This window comes from Tubulanus polymorphus, chromosome 2, assembly GCF_964204645.1.
Source record: "Tubulanus polymorphus chromosome 2, tnTubPoly1.2, whole genome shotgun sequence".
Taxonomy (NCBI): domain Eukaryota; kingdom Metazoa; phylum Nemertea; class Palaeonemertea; order Tubulaniformes; family Tubulanidae; genus Tubulanus; species Tubulanus polymorphus.
In genome coordinates this window covers 20435211-20459680 of record NC_134026.1, presented here as the reverse complement: position 1 = coordinate 20459680, position 24470 = coordinate 20435211, and the positions used below count along the sequence as shown (strand labels likewise).

Sequence of the window (24470 nt, the reverse complement as noted above, 5' to 3'; positions counted from 1 at the left end):
TTGACTGAAGTATGGTTCTGAGCATGTTGATATCGATGTTATCCAACGCCGAAGTCAATTTCATTTATCCCTTGTTTTCAAGAGGTTTTGAAAATCAGCGATTTCTAAAATGTTCACGTACATATAACTGTTTTTTGTTTCAAGCTGATGCATTTCGCCTAGGTCACAGTGCATGCACACCGATAATGCATCAACAATGCATTAATGAATAAAATTATCATGTTTGTGTGAATTTTGTTTTAACATTCTGAATGTTGATATCGCCTGTCCATTTCTGTGATTTATAGGGTGCAAAAGCTCATTCTTCGCGTTCGTTTGCGCAGTGACACTTAGATGTATGGGTTTGCTGTTATGCCTCCAGATACATACTGCCGATCTCAGTTTATCCTATATATTTAAGTGTTACAAATTAGACTTTAAGACCAGTTTATCATCGTTCTATAACCAACCCGACAATTTAATACCAACCTAAAGATTTAAGATAACTTTCATTTTGTGTATATCAGTGTTATAACTAAGATTTAGAGATCAGTTTATCATCGTAATCTAACCAACCTGAAAATTTAAGCCCAGTCTAAAGATTTACTTGGATCACTTTTTAATTCACGGCCACGTAACTGGGGCTTTGAATGTAAGTAGTAAACGAATATGCTTATCGTTGACGGGGTTATGACATTCCAATTGATATCAGACAACTAATCATTGCGCGATGAACCCACGATTCTTTAAGTGAAATACTGTAGTCTCCGATGCATCGTACCTCCCTAACCTCCATATGCCTAATCAGGCAAATTGGCTTCGTAGGCGGGTAATTTCTCCGATGAGACGGTCACTGACGCTGGGGAATGAAATGCGTATCTTCGTTTCAAATGCGTTGTTTTTCCTGGTAACATTAGGCCTGGATTTCATAAGAATGAGGTTTCATCTCGGGACCGATCTCATTATAAATTTAGTTCGAATCGGTATGCCAGATACTGGAACACGCGGCACAATAAAAATTACGTAAAAATTCCCCCAACATATTCCATTATTCACATTATTCATTGGTTTTTGTCGATGATTATGATTAAAAACAAGTTCACATTTTAAACTAAACTCTGGATGTATTAGGTAGAGACTTTATACGTCAAGTATTTCGACTATCACTGCCGTCTTGATCACGATAGTGACGTCATCGGTGATTCACTCCTGTCACTCTTTCAGTTGGTGCACCCCCTGGGCACGGGCTTTGCAGATTGACCCGACCCACACCCTCGGGAGGTTGTGTCTGCCACCGTCACGATGGACGAAAGGTCCTGATGTGAATTGCGTCCTATACGCCGCATTCAAACCAGCAGAGACCACCGAAAGGCTCTCGACCTACATCCACGGTTGAATTGTTAAAAATTCGTCGTTAGAAATAGTTTGATTTAGCCTGGTTAGACGCATCTACATAATTCATAAATTCACATTTGATAGAGAAAAAAATAAATTTTCAACCTTTTTTCAATGAATCTCGCTTTCATGCGCGCGACGCTCGTTTCAAATGAATCACGGAATTGGATAGATAGAATGAATGATGATTTTATATCCACTGAATGGAACGATCGACGCTAAACGTGTCTTTTTTGCTGTTATTTCTGGAATCCCCGTTGTTTGCTGAGCTGCGCTTGACAAACGGCACTGATGATGTTGTGTGAACGTACCATTAGTTGATTTTGTTGACACTTTGCGTTTATCGTTCCCAATTTGTTTTCGACGTTCGGGTTAAGGTTGCATTTTGAACCCATGATAAATTACACTCACCTGCTTCTATGTAAGGGTAGTACTCTACCGCTGCGTGTACATGCTTAGCGGTATTCCAGGACCAGGTAGATTATATTATCAGTCGACTCTTATACTATACGTTAAAAAGGGGGTTAAGTTATAAAAGCAGTTTCTAAACCCGGTTCACCGATGGGGGAGGTTTAACCATGTTGTGCACAATGTTTGATTAGATTTCATGGACTCGCGTATCAAAGCTCCATGTTGCTATCACTAAGCAGGGCGGATCTAAGAAAAGTCGTCGGCCGGGGTCCAAAAGAAAAGGAAGATGATTTCTCGAATAATGCTGCCAAGTCAAGGGCCTCCATCGGGGCTCTTGGTCTTATATATTTTTGAAGAAATGCATCCGAAAATAGCATCCGAAAGGATGTGTGTAAAATATTCAGGGTTTAACGATCTCTACCTTGGCGAAAAGGGCCACCTCAATGGGAAAGCACAGGTCCGGACCCCATAGAACACCCATATATCCGCCCATGCTTGTGTAACTAACAACGATCTCGAAAAATCTCTCTAGGTTAATGCAGCTATACAAACGCACGGCCCTTTTGTAAACTGGTGGTCACTTCTTTTTAAATGGCGTTTTAAGAATAAATTTGCCGTTGGATTAGATCTAATTTGATTTCATGGTGGGGCTCGAACCGTATTACTAATCCTAATTATTGCTGCTGTGTCGTATTAGAGAGCATAACTGACATGCGCGGTGTGCAAAAATTCTGACGACACTTCGGTACTGGTGTTCCATAGTGTTCGTATTTATCTTCTCTGTGCAAATGTCGTTTGTCGAGCAATAAACTTTGAAACTTTGGTGCATGTCTGATACAACTGCTCGCAGTCGATCGGCAGATTAACTAATATTGGAAAATATTTGTTAGGGATGTTCAGACACAGAAGATCTCTCCTAAGCGACACTAATTAAATGATTTAAATAATTACTTATCTATATCAATTAAGATATTGTATTGTGAAAACGTAACGCCATCTGTATTTATAATTTTGTTCAGTTTATTATTATTGTCATACAAGTGTAAAAACTTTGACGAAATAAACATTATTATTATACAAAAACATTTCACGTTGAACCAAATTGTTCGCAAACAAACAAACATCTGCTCATTGCTTACATCAATTGCTGGTACAACGATTCGTTTGTTCCTTTTTTTCTTCAGTGTTCGTGTGACGCTGTTGCGCGCGTCGTTTTACTTGTATCAGTGCCGATAAACAGAGCTATCAAATATCGGGGCGTGATTGAATAGATAGAAATAGTATGATTCATATATACTAGCTTGAAACCCACGCAAGCAGCAAAAAATGTCCACCGAGCACGTTTCCGAATCAATTTTTTTTCTGGTTTTTATTTCACCTTCCAAACAACTGTCTGGAACTGGATTCTAACGCGATTATGTAATTTTAGATACAGTGAAAATCCATAAGCGTATAGACATTGATAATTACCAACAACAAAAAAACATATTTTCTTCTAACTTCGATAACCTAATTATATCTTACGAGCTCTCGCAAGGACGACGATGTATGCATTTGCGGGTGATTGTTTTGTTTCATGCTGGCATTTAAATCTTCAAATGCAAATCTCAGTTCTCCCATTGCAGTTTACCGTCTCGCGTTTGGTCATGATTTTTTCGATCACTTTCTTCCTGTTTATAATGTCACTGAGTCATGAGTCTTCATTCAGTTCGCTTTCGACTACGCGCTGTAGAATTGCGCTTCTATTTTCGGATCCGGCGCATGAATTTATCAGTCGAAGCGCGTATTTGATTACCTTTGATATAACGTAAAAGGCACGTCTTCTACGCAAGGTGTTGTATATCTAACAGCGAATGAAATAAAAAGAGGTGAATGATCCCCCGATATTGTATAGACTGATAATAATTAAGGCTTAAGGCGCGTTCAGCGAATTAAGTCTACACGCATCAAAGCAAGAATGACACATGAGAGACAGGCGAGAAACGCGTGATGAATCGAGTGAAAAAAAATCCGCAAAAATGCCTTTCGAAAAAAAGAAATCAAAGAGAAAAAACAACACTCGTTGGGCGGTAAGATTTCTCTTTTGCGCGGTGTTACACCGATCTATAAAGGTATATAATTCTGACATGTGAAACGATGAAATATGACGTTCGATTCGTTTTTATCGCAGTACGACACTTTTAGGAGGGAGAGTCGTATTCATGTAACGCGACACGCGATGTGGGGGATGGGCGGTAAAGCGCGTGAATGTCCGATATTCAGATTCGGTGAGATCTCGTTATAATCGATTGAAAATGTCCCTCATTGAAAAATTGAAATTCTATCTAAAAGGATGTCTTTGAAATCGTCGTGACGTTTCGCATGCAACTGTGCATCCATCACCAGTTGGAGCAATTCCACCTTTCCACTAATGGGGGGATGCCAGCCTAAAATGTCTATATCTTATTCTTAATCGTTATAATAAAATAGATAAACAATTATCAAGATTTTTTCATGTACATGCTATATACATATAAATACACATGTTGTTTTTAAGATTATACCCGTATAGATTCAAAATTCGAAGTCAAAATCTTCAAATCGGATTTCTGAATATTTCCAATCGTTTTCTTCTCAAAACCACCAATATCTCTAATAATCTGTTATTCGATCCATAGATCGACATGGATATAATGTACATTCAGTATCTTATCATATTGACATCACCGATTGGAGCCACTTCGAAAATGTTTGTAATACGTTCAACATATCAAAACGGATTTTCATGCGACCTAATGCGAAAAGAACTCATATTCTATTCGTGGCCTGAACCGATTATACGAAAATGATACCAAATTGGTTAATATGTTCATTTTTCACAGCCGACACAATGGAAGAAATTGAAAACTCTTTTGTATCGGTTTATTTGGTTATATGATGCGCGTAAATCGTCGTGCGCGTGGTGTCGACGGGAATCTGAGCAATGCAGTATGATATCAAATATGTATTTGTCAGAGGCAAGACGATATTTGGAGGTTCGTGTGCGAAGCTGTCAAGCGCGACAGATCCGGACAATAGAATGCCATGGTTGCAGGCGGGAATAGCGTGCATGTGTTTCCCGGAGATTAAAAACGACGTATACTAAACAACGTATATCACGGTTACGATTACGTTTTAGAATAATTACGAAGAATTACGAGGAATCACGAAGACATTGCTATTCCAATGGTTGAATATTTAAAATTCAAAATATTTCATCTCTAATGCATTTCGATTATTTTGATTGCGATAGTGACACTTTTTATTGTAGGAAGAAGCCATATGTGAATTGAATTACTTCGTTTTTGAATGGTCTAGTCGTTTAATGGATTATGTTCTTTATCTCCGATTAAGAAAGCATGAAATTAGCTTAATTATCATAATCGAAATGCGCCGTATGAACAGGGAGGGTCTTCACACTTGCACGGGCTACGCACCTGATTGTCAATGCTTATGTATAAGTCATAACAAGAGAACTAACCTGAAAGAACTAACCTTATTGCCGACAATAAATTGTATCGAGCCCCGATGTATTGATGACGCAGTGCACATCCTCTCAAACATGATAATCAAAGTTTATCGATAACGAAATAAGAGTTATGAAATGTACTTGATTACAAAATAAATGCGCTATTGTAATTGTTATCTTGAAACGCGAATATCGATGACGTAGTACACAGCGACTCTCACAGAAACCTTTGAATAATGCATACTAGGTATCAATGTATAAAGACATTATTTAACGGCTTTTACAGCGTCTAAAACCTTAGGTTTTTGTACGAATGAAATCATATTCATAACTTTGGCTTGGCCATGATAAGTAAGGGAGCGTTGAAATAGTACGTACGTACGATTTTTGGGTGGGGGGTGGTTAAAGAAAAAAGGACGTACTTTTCTGATAGGGGTCCTTTAATAGATTGTACGTACTTAGCAGACGCGAGATATCCAAAAACACTGTCTGATATAAAATTTTAAATTACAGTTGATATCCTAATAATCATTCCACTCTAGATATCCTATCTGGAATTTACGTGCCAACGTCTCGTAAAGGTGGTGTCTGGACAAAAGATTAATTGTTTACAAGACTATTAGAAACATTTTCATATCATTTCCGAACGTTGATTTTATGACGGCTATACAATATAACTTCCATGCGTGGATATTCTATGACTGTCGGGCAGATGTATTTTGTCACGTTTGCTGGGACGTTTTTTTTTTCCCGAGCGTAAGCGTCATTGACGGTACGTCGCACAAATAATCTAATATCGCACGAGTCTGACGGAAATTAGTTCTTTTATTAGACACCATTTTGTTCGACAGGTTTTCCCATAAGGTGCCGCCATCGCATTCACCTGTGGGAAATTCGACTGAAATTTGTACGTACGGATATGTGTTCTGCGATCTGAGAAAAAAGATTCCGCACTACGCATAACGTTTTCCTGTCGTGCTCTAGCTGTTTTTAAACAGATTACTGCACGAAATTAGAATTTTTAATGATGGAAATATGATATAGTACTAGGAAGTGGAATCGAATTACGAATTGGCTTATATGTATATACAGTATAGACTACGCTAAATTCGAATCTTTTGGGACCACAAAAATATGCCCGACTTTATATCCGAGTTGGATGTATTTTCGATCCCTTAAAGTCACAAAAAATATCTCAAAAAACATCCGAGTTGAACGGTTATCAGAGTTGATCGGGTCCGACTCAGGCGTAGTCTACCCTATATAACGGAAACATTCAAATAGAAATAATTGGCAGTAACAAAAAATGTTGAAATTAATTCACACATTATTTTTATAGATGAACGTTAAACTAGCACGAAGGCCCTGTCGCACAATCACGGCCGATCTTAAAAACTTAAGCCTTGTTGACTGTATTCAGAATCAAGACCTGCGTATTTCTCAATCGTGGCTACGATCTGTCGAATGTGCATTAAGCCATTACGATTTAAAGCACATTTTAAGACTTCAAGCCGCGATTTCACAACCAGGTGTGGGAAATTCGCCGATTTCGAATTCTATGAAGTTTATGCAAATTCCTATTCAATGCGCGAAAGTGTACTTAATGACCCGTTGAGTAAGCCATGACTTGTAAATAACCTTCACTTTCGGTAAAAAGTTTTCCGAATTAAAATTAGCACACTTGTACCTAATTTGTCAACAGTGACCACAGGAGTCCCGTGCTTTTAAAACATAATCGCCGTATTGATATACTCGACCGAATCTTGAAAGTTACTTACGGACCCCGGGCGTGTTGTATGGCTAATGGGTACTATTCTTTTTTTTCAAAATTGTTCAGAATCCAGCCAAGAGAAGCTATATCATGGTTTGATTTATAGGCTTCTCGATGAACCGAAAATTTCAAAACTCCAATCTTGTTTACTCAGCTTGTGCCCGGATAGAAGTTTTATACATTCACGGCTTACGCTTTGATTAATTTATTTTCTATTTACTGCGGATCCGTTTCGCGGCGCGTGCACTTGCAAGTGGGAGATTTAAACGGGATTAAATTCGTAATTCAAACTCAGATTACTCATGGCCGCCAAAACTAATAATATAGACCAGCAGCGAGATAAGCGTCTATACAGTCTATATCGTCGTTTCTATTGCTTTTGCAGCATCTGTACGGCACATTGTGCACTTCCCGGAAATAAACTTTCTACCAACCGATTACATCTCGTTCATCCTAATCTGAGGACACAATTATGTTGAACACTTCGCCTGAGTCGTGTCGAGGGCAATTCAACTTCGCCTTTTATTTCCGGGAGAAGTTGCAAGTTACTTCAGATGTCGTCGAATCCTGCTGAAGGCATGAATAATTGATTCGCTGTCGCGTGCACGGCTCAAAAGCGTCTTGTAAATAAATACCACGGTCATTATACGCGAAATATACTTATATGTGTGCGTACGTTATATGAAAGTTCTCTTTTTTCTGTTTGAATAACGTTATCGCGGCGCGAATCCATCTGTGCCAAGATATTAGCTAGACGATCAGTATTTCACGAATCGTCGACGTCTTGGCGGTTTCGTAACACAATGAAACCTTGGTCGCGCATTTGTGTTCGAAGTGGTCGCAGTCTCTCAGCGCGCCACTCCAAGATACCAATTACGAGGCTTTTAGTGGATTATAGTAGCTGCTGCAGTGGCTATCGTGGCCTCTCAACGTCGCCAGTTGAAAAATGAATCCTCGCTACAAATTGAATAAATGAGCCTGAAGCATGGACTGACTGGATAGTAGGCGCGCGGGCAAAATTCAATTCTATCCAGCATTCTTTGCGATTTTCTACCCGTATACAACGGCTTAACTAAACAAAACTTTCGAAGTCAAACAAATCTAAAACGCTCGTAGGTCACTAAGAATTGAACCGATCAATGCAACAAACTTCGAAAATATCTGGTTCGCCAATTATAATTCATTGTTCCTTTCGGTATCAAATTTTCAAGCTGCTCATGTTTGGTCCAAGGTATTTGATTCGTTTTATCCGAGGGGTTCGTTATAGCAAGGTTACTCTCGCAGGGGCTCATCACACGGGGTTCAAATTAAAACTGTGCCCGAGCATCGTAGCATACCCCAAGTAATCCTCGCTTGCCAGTAAGTAATTGATTGCCGCCCGCCAACGCAAACCCTGCCCGCAAACCCTTCATTGGGGTATTACATTGCCCACAATTTCTGGGGCGAACAGGTTGCTGCCAAGCGGCCACCAGTCTATATATCTTGCCAATCAGATACGTAGCGAATCTGTCGGTGAAAAACAACTCATCTAATGAGCTTAATTCGAAGCCTAGTGGCACCCTGCACGCCCAAGAAATCATAGGCAATGTAATAGACCAACGAAGGGTGGTTTGGGTCTGGTTTTGGGTTTGTGTGACGGCAATCAAACCCTGGCAAGCGAGGGCGCACTATGTGTATGTATACGTGTAAGAATTATACTAGGTTTGGAACTTTGATTTTGATTACGGGTTCCGCAGTCGAGATTTCAAGCTCGATGAAGCAGATGAGTTTGTAACTTCATGCGTTTGCAGACTCGAGATGGATGATAAAGCACCGCACACTCTTGTATATACATTAGTTCCTATCAATTGGCCATTTGGGAGTAGAACCCACTGGCGTATTACATAGATAGCTTGAACTGGAAGTCAACGCGGATATAGCCATGAACGTGTGTGGATATTAATTCGAGCGAAATTAATTCGAATGCTGAAAGGATATTCGGTTTTGAAACTAAGCCGAGAACGCCACGTGGCGTACATAATCATCCGGCAGTGATTCGAACTCGATGGCATTGCTAGAATCAGCCACGATACGAAACACTCTGCAACACTAGACCGGGTGCGTGGGTACATGCGCGGGTTTGCCGCGAGAAAACTTGCGGCAATAATCATGATGCTCGTTGTATAATCGCTGAGGCAAATTTTGCGGAAGTACGATAAATGGGAAAACCCGGGCAAAAATGAAACAGGATTTCTGATTGGTTAATGATGAGGTCATCATGTCGCCGCGCACTCGGTCTAGTGTGGCAGGGTTTCGTAAAGAGGCGAGTATCGATGCCATAAGATTAGAATCCCTGTCCGGGATGGTATGCGTGGCGCTGAGCTCTGCCAAAGATTCCGTCCAATATTAAGCGTTAATTCGACGAACTAATGATGTAAACCGACGCACGATTGCTATATATATATATATATATATATATATATATATATATATATATATATATATATATATATATATATATATATATATATATATATATATATATATATATATATATATATATATATATATATATATATATATATATACATATATATATATATATATACATATATACATATATATATATATATATATACATATATATATATATATATATATATATATATATATATATATATATATATATATATATATATATATATATATATATATATATATATAAATACGTTTTGATCCGACGGTATGACGGTATAACATCGTTTTTAATTTGTCACGACTAAATACCATTTCTCAGACGCCGACATCGAGCAAATACGTCTGTTTTTTGTAATTTGCGAATTACCCGCTTCGGCGTAGCGTCATTAACGCAACAATAACTAGATTACGCGAACTGCGGTTTTCTCGGCTTCAATGACGTTCGGTTCTTTGCCTCCGAGCTCATAGCGGGGATGTTTGCAATTATCTTAAGTGTTTTCTAGCTTATTGGTCAATGACGCCGGGCAATCCGATATTAACGACTAAATCTGAGAGGTCGTATTAATCTTCGATACGGAGACGTTCGACAATACTTCACTGGCGCGCGATAATCGGGTTTTAAGAACCGATTACTTATGGCAAACCTATGACGGAAAGACGACGGTGTTGAGTGACCCCATCACTTTCGATTTGGCCCGGTTGAAACACGCATGCATTTAGATCGAGCCCCGACCCTTGAGCGGTCATAATCCCTGTGGACGAATTTATCTAGTGGATTATACCATAATCGTGGACGAAGTATTATACCGTAACACTTATACCGTACCTCAGTGGACGTATATAAACTTAAATGCATAACTATGGACTCGATTATAGCCCCATGGTATCAGAGTAAATGCAGTTAAGGACTCGTGAATGGTTAAATGGATAGTGGCGCAATGAATAATGCGATGTATTCTATTCTCTTGCCAGTTTTAACTTGATGATTATTATAGCCAAAAGTGCCGGCTAGATGCAATACCTGATCATCGTATTACGATAGCGATAGTCTAGCTTTAATTGGAAATTGCTATATCCTCGAATGTCAACGCGAATAATAGAAACCATCGAAGAGGAACCGCGTGCATTTTCCACAATTTCTGCCGAGCCTAATGAAAATGTAAGGCATCGTTAGTGTAATGTAGCATGCAGAATCCGTTCGCGACTTATCGTGATTCGTCACAAAGTCAAGGGCGATTTCACAGATCAACTTTCACGCGAAGCGGCGGACGCGACGCTGGAAAAATATCGACCGATTTGACGACGGCGGGTTCTTCGTTTCTCTTTTAAATGCCCATTCACGGCGGTAATTAAATAACTCGCGGTGTATATTCACACTCTAAAACGCCTCTCTAGGGGGAAAGCGTCGCGAGAAGAATTTCATTGAAATACGGTTCGTATACGCCGTCTGCAACTTTCCGTGTATAACGGATTTCACAGCACGTTGTCGTCGAGGTAATGGCTGCAAAAAAATCTTACTTTCGTTGGGTAAATATAAAATGAAGACAGCTCGTCAATTTGCCGAGCAACGCAACTTTCGCGCAAAAAGCAAATGGGAAAACGATGCGAAGCGAATTGCGACTAGTGAGATAATGTTGAAATATGTCGCAAAAAATTGACATCTTAAAGATGATTTCGATGATGAAACATCGTTGCGCCCAATCCGAAAACAGGTTTAGCAAAAAAGAAAGTTTGTTGACACTTTGAAAAATAACGCATTGCTTAATGTTGTCTACAATAGATAACAACTCATATAATATAAAGGATCAATGAAGTTATTCCAGGATTTGAATATATGGGCAATTGAATTGACCGGCCACCAGTCTAGCCCCATTTGATTGATGACGTAGTGCACATCCTCTCAAAAATGATAAGTATGATTGATCAAAAGTAAAATTAGAGTGATGAAATATATTTATTTACAAAATAAACGCCAAGTGCACATCGACTTACACAGAACCCTTGAAATAACGCATTCTATGTATCAATGTAAATAAACATTATTGTTACGGTTTTTACGGCGTCAAAAAACAATGATTATACCTGTGTTTTTTCGGCTGTTTGTTCGTCAGATTGCAAGTGACGGGAGGAACAAAAACTAAGAAAGCTAGAAAAAATTATCCATTGTATTGATATTTCATCACTTTTTCATCACACTGCACAACCGTAATAGATGATTGTAAGTAAGGCTAAAAAATTGATACCTTCTTTTTCCTTTCTGCTGAGCTTAAAAGTTGACTCGGCCGGCCGTATATCTACCCAGTACATAACGTACTTTTTTCTAAATCACGATAAGGCTAACCATAAGAGACCGGGCAGTTATAGGAATGAACTGATTACAAATTTCATTGCAGTTTACAAAAGTAACTTTGCCGATTAGGAGAAACAAGGTATCACTTTTTCGCCTAACTCTGAATATTTCTTTAGGACTGCATATATACGTCAGCCCAGTGACTGTAGTCCGGTAACTTGAAATTGGGATTGAATAACTAAAATAACTCATGATGTAGTAAACCCATGGGTTTAACTTAACTTTAGGACTGGTCCCTATAATGCTGAAAGGCATATCCTGAGACACCATAGGTCAGGTATCCCATTTCCACCATTATTTCTTCACCCGTTAACCCTGCATTCTTGCGACTGTTGTTGATATGGTTTTGTCCTGTGATGACGGCGTCACGAATGCAATGCAACAACCTGTCGTTGTTTAGATTGACAGAATGAACGTTGTAAATACCAGCAGAAATGAATACATATACATATTTATCCGCGAATGACAATATCGCGATGACGACGGCAGCTGTTAATATTGACAGTACGTTGCCATTGGAACTGGCCGATTTTTCCTCCCCGGGTCAGTGCACGCCGCTATTGTTCATGTACTACGGGGAAGTATATCAAACTGTGGAAATCGTGCGGGCATCGCACATTGATGAACAGCGACCAAGCAATTTTGATCTGAAAACAGATCTGTTACTTACTTGTTTGGAAGAGTTTGTTCGATTCGTTTTGATTTGGTGTCCCTTACGAACCCGCCACAAGTCGGGAACGAAACAGGGGGTTTGATTTTTAAATCAGAAATCGAAGTATAGATATAGTTGCGTGAACGGCGGTCGAGTTCACAAATTTTGCGTTTAAATTGAAGTACATAATTAGAAATTTATTTCGGTTCCGGTTAGTACGATAACCACACTCAAACGTGGTGAACGGATGATAAGATAAAAACCCACTATGTACAAATAAAAAGCATTTAAAATCGAGAATTTATTTATTCGAACAATCTAAAATATTAGATACACGACGTTTCGATCTCACCCTAGAGCTCATCGTTTGGTGTGAGATATTGACTAAAAACATGGGTATATATACAGAGGAGAACAGGTTAATTGAGCAAATAGGTGAATGAGTAAGTAATTAGTGTTCCGGTTCATCCAAACAGTGGGGCCTTGTTTATCGGTGATTATGCACCAAATTGTGCAGTGGTCTTTCCACGACCGAGTTGTCTGGAAGAGTCTTTGGATCAGGGGGTCATTTCACAGAACTATTCTACATTTCGTCATTTCGGCAGTTTCATCACAGTATTTATGACTAATGAAACATCAAGTCGTTCTCTGGAATGGGCCCAAGATCGCAAAGCATGCTCTAGAATATGTTAAGGATCTATTTGTATATAATTGTAAACGAACAACTTTTACTTATTTCCGGGTTGAATTTTTGGGACTGAGCAACGCGTGAGTTTGATTGGATCGGCTAAGGTTAAATAATCATAAACCAGGAAGTATATTTCCACCGGTTTTAGATGCATAAACACCGAGAGAAGCACACTTGGTTTCGCGATCACGGTGCACTTGTCCGGTCGTGGTGGTTAACGATTAGATTTTCGAATACCTCGCATTGATTGAGACAGACTTTAAACGTGACGAAGGTCATTTAATTACAATTCAATTTAATTCTATTCGACCGAGTCAGTGGGTGTATAATCCAATTAATCGTCGGTAATCACGGGTAATAATCTCCCCACCGCATTCCGATAATCATATTTGGTTTACAAATCGCCTTCTACGGCGAACATTACGCGATAGCGTTAAGTGCAAAATGACGCGTAATGCTACGTCGGCGACGTTGACAAATCGCATATATACGTACACAAATCATGAAGTCCCTTAATTTGAGTTTAGTGTCATCTTCTGGTTTATCGATCTTCCACAGTGTCTGCATTTCAGTTATCTATCAACTTCCTGGCTCTAAATTTAGCGCTTCCTCTGCTTGCAATCTGCCGCGGCCTTCTCTATTTTATTTTCGAAACTGCCGACTTTTCATAATTTACCGCGTATGGTATTTCGGCAGTTATGAAAAGGCAAGACAATCAGTGGTAGCAGATCGATGACCATCGCATTTTCTTGGTTAAATGAAATCAGATGTCAGACGTTTTTCGTTAATCGTTAGTTCAGCTCAACAAGTTTAATTCGTGCCATTTTATTTTTCATCTTTCGCCATCTCTTTGAATTTGAATTGCCTTGCATCGAAAGTTGACAAAATAAGTCGATATGAAACACGTGATTTTTAGATTTTTAGATACCGGTAAAAGACTGATAAGCTCCAAGGTCTAATCGTACTATGAAATCGGCTAATCGTTTTGTAAAACCAGACTGTAAACAAAAATCCCGAGTTGAAATTGAAAAAGCAAACATTGACAGAGGCGAATTCGTACGAATTAGTCTATCAATCATTTGATAAAGCCTGTCTAGATCTATGGCTTGAAGTTAGTAAGAGGACGGGATTCTGCAGTGAGGACGTAATACCAGGCAACGTTCTTGTCGGGTTAATGATTTTCACGATTTGAAATTGTAAAGGCAAAATACAGTTTGATTCACAACTTTTTGGATTCTAATAGATTAATTAGGTTAATTTGACCAACTTGACCAAAACCGCAATATCGCTACTCACTCAACTTACTGTTACTGTTGAATAGCACGAACCGCCTAGCCGAAGTAACATTATTCTTATAGACAGATCAATCATATTTTTTCACACTATAAGTGCTTCCCGTGTCAACATAAATGTATCTATTCATTACGATACATGTAAAATCATACTCTAATCTAAAATTGATATGTAATATATTTACTTGAGCTATTCAATGTTTAGTTATCACAGTCACATATAACCAAACCTGCGCGTCATTCGCACGTACTTATAGCATATTGTTAAACATACATGTTTGGCTCTTTCAAAAGTCATAAATCTACAAATTAACCAGGATTTCTTTTGGGATAGAGGAAAGAAGAGCTATATTGTCATTATCTTTATGAAAACAGAAAAAGTAACAATGGTTCAAATGGATAAAAGGCGTGAATCCTGTGAAATCTAAAGGATATTTTGCAACGAAAAATACGCACCAGTTTTGACCGTCGCTATAGATAGTATGCTTGTAGCCTACTGTTTAACATTCTACAATATTGTCTACTGCATTGTTTGACCTGTAATATCTATCTTGTGAAGTGCAGCGATGATCTTCGTCTATCGATAACCGAAGATAGCCGATATTTTTCATCGGGACGGCTTGAAGTCCGGATCTGGTTTACACTCGCTCGAAGTTCATGATTCAGAATTAAGATTAAGTGTGAAAATTGTACCGCAATTTTACATTAATTCGCAGTTTCCTTTCACATCCTTCCCATGAAGGCTCTCATACGACAGGACCGAGTTATATTTGTGTGTAATGAGGTATCGATTACGCGATATGGAGTGTTGACTAATTTCAAATAACTTTGCAAGCGAACACTCTTATATCGTGTGCGACATGTTAAGCTTCAAGTACAATGGCTTACTGTTACACAATATTAGTAGAAAAATAATACAACAAACTGTAAATATGTTAGGAAGTAGACATTTTGTTAAGACGACGAGTGGAAAACCGCCAAACGGGGGTTCCCAACAAATGGCATGACTTATAACAGCCCTTCATTCGTGATGCAGTAGTCTCTTAACCAGTATCCAGTACAACGGACCAAAAAGCAACCTAAACCCCAAGGAATTTATCCTTTATAAAATAATTTTTCATTTTTTCATATGTTATATAACTGGGCTAAGTATTTAACCTAATAACTTAACCTGCAGTTTCAATTGCATAACCACGGCTTAGCGTTACCGAGTTACATGTCCCTTCCAATGAGTAAGATAGACCATTTGCCGATAGAGACTCCATTTCGACCCCATCAGAATCAGTCAGGACCTGATAGGTCGCTATTAATAATGTTACTACGTCAAGTTAAATCCCTATCGACCGTGTGCTGTTGTCTCTGTATCATATTTTACCACCATAAACGCGGCTGATCTAATTATACCACCATTTATGCCATCGTGCGCGCACATTGGCACATATGCATATACGTATATAACAATATCGAATTGTCTATAATTTGATCATTAGCGAAAATCTCGCAAGTTCGCTGGCTGGGTCACATAGTGCGGACGGCTTTGGTTATAGATATAATCGTTTCCAAGTAATATACCGTACGTACGAACCCTCTGCGTTAGAACAAATATGTAAAAATCCGAATTCGAACTGATCTATTCGATGATAGACGTGTTAATCTGCCAATTGGGGAAGGGGTGCCAACATTTTTTAGATCTTTGAAATGTTAGTATTTCATTGGGTGAAGCGGAACTGCTTTGTCGGCGCAGGCGTGAAGCGTTTCTATGGAGTTTGGGAGCCCCATGAAGCTCTTGAGATATATTTCTTGGCCATATTTCATGGTGTAGTCCGTATTTCTATAACGCGAAATAATTGCGGAAGTGAATATTTATTCGGGTACCGGCCTGTAATCATTCATAAAGTGTAAACTCACACTAGGGATCATCTTAGACGCGATGAACCTGATGGGTAATAGTTTTGATGAGCGGTTTATCTTCATCATCGGATCACACGGGTATTAATTGGTTATGCTCTTTCAATTAGAGCGCAGCTATCGACTGTATACGTCACGATAACCCAGCAAACCGTAAAACTCTTCACGCCTTGTAGTAATTTTTGCACCGGCTGTACACACGTAGACTATTTACAGAATACTACGTGTAACTATTTAGAAACCTCATAGTAACTTCTATTTTCATTCTCACACGCTGTAGTGTTTAACTTAAGAGGTTTCGCCACTTTCTCCCGATGTACGAGTTCTGATTGAACTACTGTTAAATACGACTTCTGACTCTATCCTCGAAGTCGGGCGAAACCGATGTGTAACATCGAGATAATCGTTTTTATCGACATATATACTGATCGTATTATAACATTATCTAAAATGTGGCGAAGCAATGTGCGCGCCGAATGAAACCGCTGCTGACAAGAGCATTTTCCCGATTTGCGCACAAGTCGCCGCGGGATTCCCACCCGTCTGTCAAAGCGCTGTTAATTATGGACATTAATAGTTTGATTCGTTGTCAGGAATCGATAGATTCTGCGTCTGTTATATGCCTCTATTTGGCGATAGCATCGACTGGCGACAGATGTTTAAACTTGCGACGACTGTATTCACAAGATACACGCAATCAGATCGCGCTCTTTGCTTGTTTTTTCGACGCCGTCGTCGTCGTCGTTGTCTTTGTATCGTCGTTGTCTTGAGAATCTAATCTCAATCGATCAGAGTTTCATTTTTTTCTTTACGCGCCGAACCTGTCAGCGGCGTGTGTTCAATATTTCCGAACATCTGCACAATAACAGCGATATTTGTCTTTATTTGATTCGAAACATAAAAATTGCATAAACTTAGTAGTAAATGTCGGAGAAGTTGTCGTTATGTTAGATAGCTTTCGGATCACGCGCGTATACGCGATAAGCAGTGGGGAGGCTAATCCGTGGTGATCATGTCGCAGATTTGACATCTGGCTTTGAAATAGTTCACATGAAGCTCTCATCGAAACAGATTGTTGATGAATTTTAACTTCCCTTCCCAGAATGTTTAGTACAATATAGCCCACATAGGAAACTAGGTATCCAGGAAATATTATGGTATATATTGAAATCCCCAACGAGTGAACTTTTTACATATGACCATAGAGAGTACACATGAACCAGAGATGTACATGCATATTCACCCGGGTATCTAAAAAACTATTGGCAAAACAAAGCGAAGTCACTATTTCGGCGAAATCTATTGAATACGCTATTTCATAAAATATCATCAATTAATCACGGCGAAAAATTTAAGTGCATAACTTTCATAGCTATTTATAGGTATTAATAAGTTATAAGCTGGGTAAATGGCACCGCGTATAGATGTACCTTCGTATACGTAAATAATTCATGTGATTCATTTGTTTATCGGAATATGGATCGATCGGTTATTGTACACGCCGACCCAGAGTCATTTCGCCTGATTCGACCGACCGACGGCCAGCCAGCCGATCCCGAATACACCCGCGGGTTATTGCTATTGAATGAGAAACTATCGACGGAGACACGGACCAGCAATGAGTAAATAACGCGCGGTGTGCATTATTACGTCGTCGCAATTTCTAAAAATGTTTTAAGGGTTTAACCATTCAACTAACCAAAACACTTTACCCGTATTGTGACGATAGAGAGAATCCCACAATGATGACGAAAAAATAAAGTCCGAAAAAGTTTCCTCGAGCTAGTAGTTTTTCGACGTTTCTACTATATTTCAATAGTCATCTTTTCAGAAATACTGGATTCCGTATTCATCAAGATGACTATTAGAATATAGTCGAAACGTCGAATAAACTACTAGCTCGACGAAACATTTTTGGACTTTATTTTCTCGTTATCATTGTGGGATTCTCTACATTCAAATCGTTTCCGGCCAAAGGCTGAACTGGTAAACATCGGATGGATCTCAGAAATTGATAGATACATTGTCGCAACTCATATCAACACGCTGATACATGTATAAGCAACTTGGCTACTATGAACAGAAAGCTATGCTATTAGGGATGTTTTCCCCCAGTTGTTTGTGGTTTCTTCTTCGCCGCTTCCATAACAAAACGGGAACTACTCTGCACTTCCATTGACCCCGGGCTCGATCTGTTAAACAAAATCGTGCAAAACCAAGCCCACGCTGCGATGATTACCTTCGGGAAAGGTAAATTATCATTACTATTAAGTGCACACACTGGTATTATAGTCAGCGAAAGATAAATTGCTTATCAATTAATATATGTTTGTATGTGCATAGACACATATCACAGTGACAGCTATACGACGTGTGGAAGACGCTATTTCTCGGAGTATGACTCGAGACGCGATGAATGTTCCCCGCGAGTATTGGCTCGTAATTAATTTTTTTGATCGGTATCGCGTTGTTGTAGTTCTCTATGCGGCTAGAGGGAGCGTCGATGTTTGGTACATATTTTCAATCGCGATTATTCGTCGGCGAAAAAGTTTCGTTGAGAAAAGATTTTTAAGATAGTAATATTCTTCTTTAAGTTAATCTACATTGCGCTACCTGTATTAGTCGGCGATTATTTAATTTTCCAATCAGAAGCCGCACTTGTTTCGATAGGCGAATCAACGAATTCCGTACGTCTAAACGATTGCAGCGATTCATCCTACGCCAACAAACCGAAGTAAAAAACACGCAATTTTCGACAATTTCATTTTCTTTAAGTCGCCCAACGTCTGGCGCTAAATTAGCGCGCTAAATAACGACGAAAAGCGAACGCAAAAAATCTAATGCACACGCCATGGTAGCGGCAGGGTCAAGGCTAAACGGAAATGATACGTTGTTTCTCCTAATCGGTCGGGTCACTTTTGTATACCGCAATAAAATTTGTAATCAGTTCATTTCTATAGCTGCCTGGTCTGTTATTGTTAGCCTGATCATGATTTTTTTTAAAGTAATGCACAGAGGAGATAGGCGGCCGACTGAGTCTACTTTTAAACCCAGCAGCAAAAAGGAAGTACAAGGTATCATTTTTTAGCCTTAAGTCATATTTTTTTTCTACGTGTTGCAATCACTGGCCGCAGCCCATGCAAGATATTCGACCGCGATTGTCTACTTCAAACTACCACACCTGGTAAATCGAATTCTCGATTAATGTATCGACTCTCGTACATCAGGCAAACTGGCGTATCTATCCGGTAAATCAGCACGCAATTTGAAAATAATCGAGAAAATGTGCACGCTGTTACATTCTATCTACAACACTGCGAAAAAATCTCAGCTGAAGAAGCGCCGCGATCTGAAAGCGATAACTCTCCTTTAAAAAAAACCATTTCAAACTAACACTCAGTACGTAAACCCCTAATCACATATGTTAGTCGCTGTAAGAAATTGGTTTAAAGGAAAAAATACTACGATAAACTTTCGGACTATATTTACACGTGGAAAACGACTTGAAAAAAAATATAGAAAATGGACAAGATTATCTTCAACATTGTAATATAGTTATTTCCGAAATATCGATGTATCAGATTAGGCAGCCAACAAAATAATCCCTAATCAGTTGGTTGGACGATTGTTTGAATGATCTGCAAATGAAATATGCTATATTATGTACTTCGATTTAAACAAACAAGTCCAGTAAAATCGACCGTTGATCACACTAAACTTCGATAACCTTAGATTTCCAATTTCAAATTCAAACCCCCTGTTTCGCTCCCGGCAGTTGTGGTGGTCTATAAAGAACATTCAAATCAAAATAGATCAAACGGAATCTACCAAAATAAATAAATAACAGGGTTAATCCCTATTTTAAGATAAATAGAAAATGGGTTTCTTATTAAGCCCCCGATCCGAAAATGAATTCTTTTGGGGGTTTGCATACAATTTGGCATATCCAGAACTTTAGCTAGCTGGTCATTATGTATATAGTCGTCGACCGTATTGTGTCTATTTGACCAGTTGTTTATGATTAATGTACATAACTGCCCAGCGCCAGTTCCGTTTTGCGTGCAAATCGAAGCTTTCATTAAACAAAATGTTGTCCGGGGGTTTTAGTAAACACATCTGCAACCGCATTCAGGAAAGTCGGAAATATTTGCATCGACAACTGAAATTCTATGAAGTTGAACATACACGTATATACACGTCAAAACTAGGTTTATCCCTTTTACAACCATGTCCGACATTAGGACGTGTTTCGCCGAACGGACTTTTAAATAAATATAATCAGTTTCGTAAAGTAAGTTTTGTTTGCAGTTCTATCTTCGACTTGTAGACTTTGGTCAGGTCGTGCCGTTGACTAAATGACCGTGCGAACCGGGCGCCCGCGAAGGCTTTCCATTCTTCGTAATTTGTGTAAACAAATTTATCTCGGTGTTTGATTAGGAAAAAAGAATCAACGACTAAGCGATTCTAAAATACTCGTCATGTTTCACCCACATATACGTACATTCAGAATGTATAATTGCCTTTGAGTTTGATTGTCGACGCATGGGAAATTGAGGTTTCGTGTCCAACGCTAATATAAAATAAGCGATCTCCGAAAACAAACATTAACTTTGACACGCAAAAGCAATGACAAATTCTGACTCGGGACAGACAACGAATGGATCAACTGACATCCTGATCTAGATATTTCGGTATTTTCCAAATCAGAATAGACACTGGCACATTTCATATTGGCGAAAATTCATGTATTCATTGTCATTAAATAAAGACTAAAACCTTTCTTCCAGAATCTCGTATTTTTCACGATACCATCAGGATATCAAATTCAAACATCCATATATTCGACAAGTCCGATCTTCAGCTCGTTTGAAAGACAGAATTTATATAAGATTCTCGAAATGAATCCCTGAAGACATGTGCAAATACTACGACGACTTAGTTTGAAAACAGAACGGCCCTAAACTGCCAATTTCAATACTCATCCGATGAGAGACAATACGGTTACTTTTTGGGGCACGACTTGTAGCTCAAATCGTTTAATCGAAAAATGAAAAAATCCACACTTAAGGCAGACAAAAGTCTTTTTGGCTAGGTAACTGACACGTGCAACGTGCTTTATCTCAGAATGATAAATAACAGAAAGCGCAACTTTCTAAAGAATATCGGTTGCGTAATTTATGAACCTTTATTCATTTTTTTACTCAAAAACGATTCAAGAAACTAAATGTATCCGATGCGATGTTTACTATATAGTCTCGTTCTCTATTTACAATACGATATGTTAGGCGTACTAGATTCAATTGGATCCGCCATAAGTGAACATCTCTCACTTTCCGATGATGTCTTTTCGAATATTGTTCATAGATATCAAATAAAGTATTAAACTATGATTGCATAGCATATAGCAAAATATCCTGTGTGTTTGTGTGATATGGCAAATGTTCCTTTTTGCTTAAAGATATGCCACGTTATAGCGTGTAAAAGAATTAACGTTTTGGAAATCTGTTTTCGTTAAAAAGAAAAAACCTTTTTCTCTCAATCCTGTTCCCCATGGAAGTTAGTTATGTGTAATCTCACTGAGCATAAATGTACCATCCGCCAGGCGCTTACCGAATTTAAAATGGCTATTCGACGAAACCATTATTTTGGACGACACTTTGAATGTCCGTCGCATTATAGATAAGCCGCAGTTTGTGCTGGAAAATGCGGCGGTGAAACGACGAAACCCCCGCGCGCGTTTTTCGGATTAATCCACGAATTAAACGCCGAACGCTCGCTCAGTCAATTTTACGCTACAGCGAGTAACAATTCAATTCAAACGGCGACGGTAGCGAGGTCACCATCATCGGTACTGGTACTGAGACACGAGTTGTTTGTGCACACCTTCGCGGTGATATGTCATCGTCATGGCGGCATATATCCGAGTTTAGTTTGGTGTCTGGAGCTACCGTTTACCGAGCCGATCAGCTCGACTTGGGCAGCAGTATAAGAATTTGTCGAGCCCGTGCTGCGGTGTTTGTAATTGTACGACGATAGCGGCTGTTCCTTTTCGCAACAGGCCGACTTCATGCACAAGATCTTGTAAAAAGCTTTTCGAAATTCTTTGTTGAATATGCTGTATATGACCGGATTGAAACACGAGTTGACGTATCCGAGCCACGATAATCCGCTGAACAGTTCGCTGGACACGCAATCGTTGCAAAAACTAGCGACGACGTTCGTGGTGAAGAACGGAATGTAACAAAAAAGAAACGTGCCCATGATGACACCTAAAGTAATGGCCGCCTTTTGATCGGATATTCTACTCTGCCTGTCGGCGTGGTCCGGACCGGTAGTTACCTGTTTTATACTTTTCACGTGTTTCCTTGCATATTGGTACATTTTGAAGTATATTCCTATCATGATCGCGCACGGCACGTAGAAACTGACGCAACTAGAAACGATGGCATACGTCGAGTTGAGTTCTAAGTAACAGTAGAACACGGCCGAACCGGTGTCGAAATCTTCCCATTTCGTGCCGTGCCAGCCGAGCTGGATCGGTACGAACGATATTAGGGCCGAGCACACCCACACGCCGGCTATCACAGATAAGGTCATTCTGGCCGTCATGCACGCTTCGTATCGCAACGGAAAACGAATGTGAATATACCGATCCAGGCTGATCGTACACAGATTCAGAATCGAAGACGTCGAACACATTATGTCGAACGATATCCAAACTGAGCAAAATTTCACACCCATCGTCCAATATCCGAGAATATCGTTGGCGACGGCGAAAGTCATCACCATCGTCGAGACCATGAGGTCGGCGATCGCCAACGATACATAGAAGAAATTCGTCGTTTTTCGCAGGGCCCTTTCCGTGCAGACGGCGATGACGACGAGCAAATTGCCCGCTATCGAAACTATTATCACAAGAGACAGAATTATCACTATAACCACTGCTTTAACGCCCGAGTATTTCGGCTCCGGTTCCTTCGGCGCGAGACTTTCATTTAATCCTATCACAGTATAGTTAATAGACATGACTATTATACCCACCGGTCAATTTTCTGTTAACTGGCAAGCACGACGTCGTCGAAATACTATATCTCAATGCATCGCGCTCTGCTTTCATTTGCGCGGAGGTCCTCGCGAACGGACGCGGTACGAATGTTTACCTGGTGGTAACTTTTCGCGTCGCCGAAAGACGACATTAGAAACGTCCACCGAGTCTTCTTTATACGGGCGGCAAACTCAGACTGTATTCCCGCCTAAACTTACGTTGGACTCGCTTACTGGCGTGTTGACGCGGGAAGTCGCCGGCTTTCAATGCGTGAGCGTTCTGATCGTACTGCGTTTCAGAGCGACGCGAGCGCGCCCTACGCACGTAATCCACTAGTTTGCTATACCAGCTGTGCGCGCTAAAGAGCCGGGAATCCAAACGAAATATATATATCGTTACGGTAGAACATGTTTTTTCGCTCCGGTCTCATCCGTCGCGTCTGTCAAATTGCACCAGCTAGCAAATACCTAACCACAGCTGCGTTTAGGTAGAGATTGCTAGAATCCAGTACCGATTCGATTTCTCGGACTTCTCATTGAACATCGAAACATGTTGACCATCTTAGGACATTCTACCCATATTCCTGGTGATGTAATGACAAATTTCAATTTGTACCGCGAGGTACCGTGGCTTAAGAGGGACAAACATTTCATCACCGCCGTCTAAAGTATGAGGTTGTTTGCGCGAGTGATACGGCCGAGCCAAATATTTAGAAAGAGTATATTATGATATGACATATAAATGAAAGGAGCTTGCACTTCCAGTCTGATATCTGCAGCTGCAGTTGGTAAGTGATTCTCCTGAAAGCCAATTATTTCGTCGTGCGTCGGTGACACATAAGAGGATACCGTTTTTTTTGTTCTGTTGCGCGCCCGCGAGTAGGAATATAGCTTTCGAAAAATGCGAAATGCGACATTTAAAACGTAATGGAGGGACTATACGACTATTACCGCTGCGTATACGAAATCGGCTGGAGATCGGCTGGAGATTTATTCCGTGTAAGAAGAAGAGGCTTTTTAATTGACGACGAGGAAA

The 24470-nt window shown here is 39.6% G+C and overlaps 1 protein-coding gene across 1 annotated transcript; it reads right to left on the bottom strand.

Annotated features, from left to right (window-relative positions):
• Nucleotides 1-21577: 21577 nt before the first annotated feature.
• Nucleotides 21578-23484, bottom strand: LOC141899852 (dopamine receptor 1-like). The gene has a single exon (XM_074786420.1). The coding sequence runs from the start codon at nucleotides 23414-23416 to the stop codon at nucleotides 22295-22297; it is 1122 nt and encodes a 373-aa protein (XP_074642521.1). The 5' UTR covers nucleotides 23417-23484; the 3' UTR covers nucleotides 21578-22294.
• Nucleotides 23485-24470: the final 986 nt, after the last annotated feature.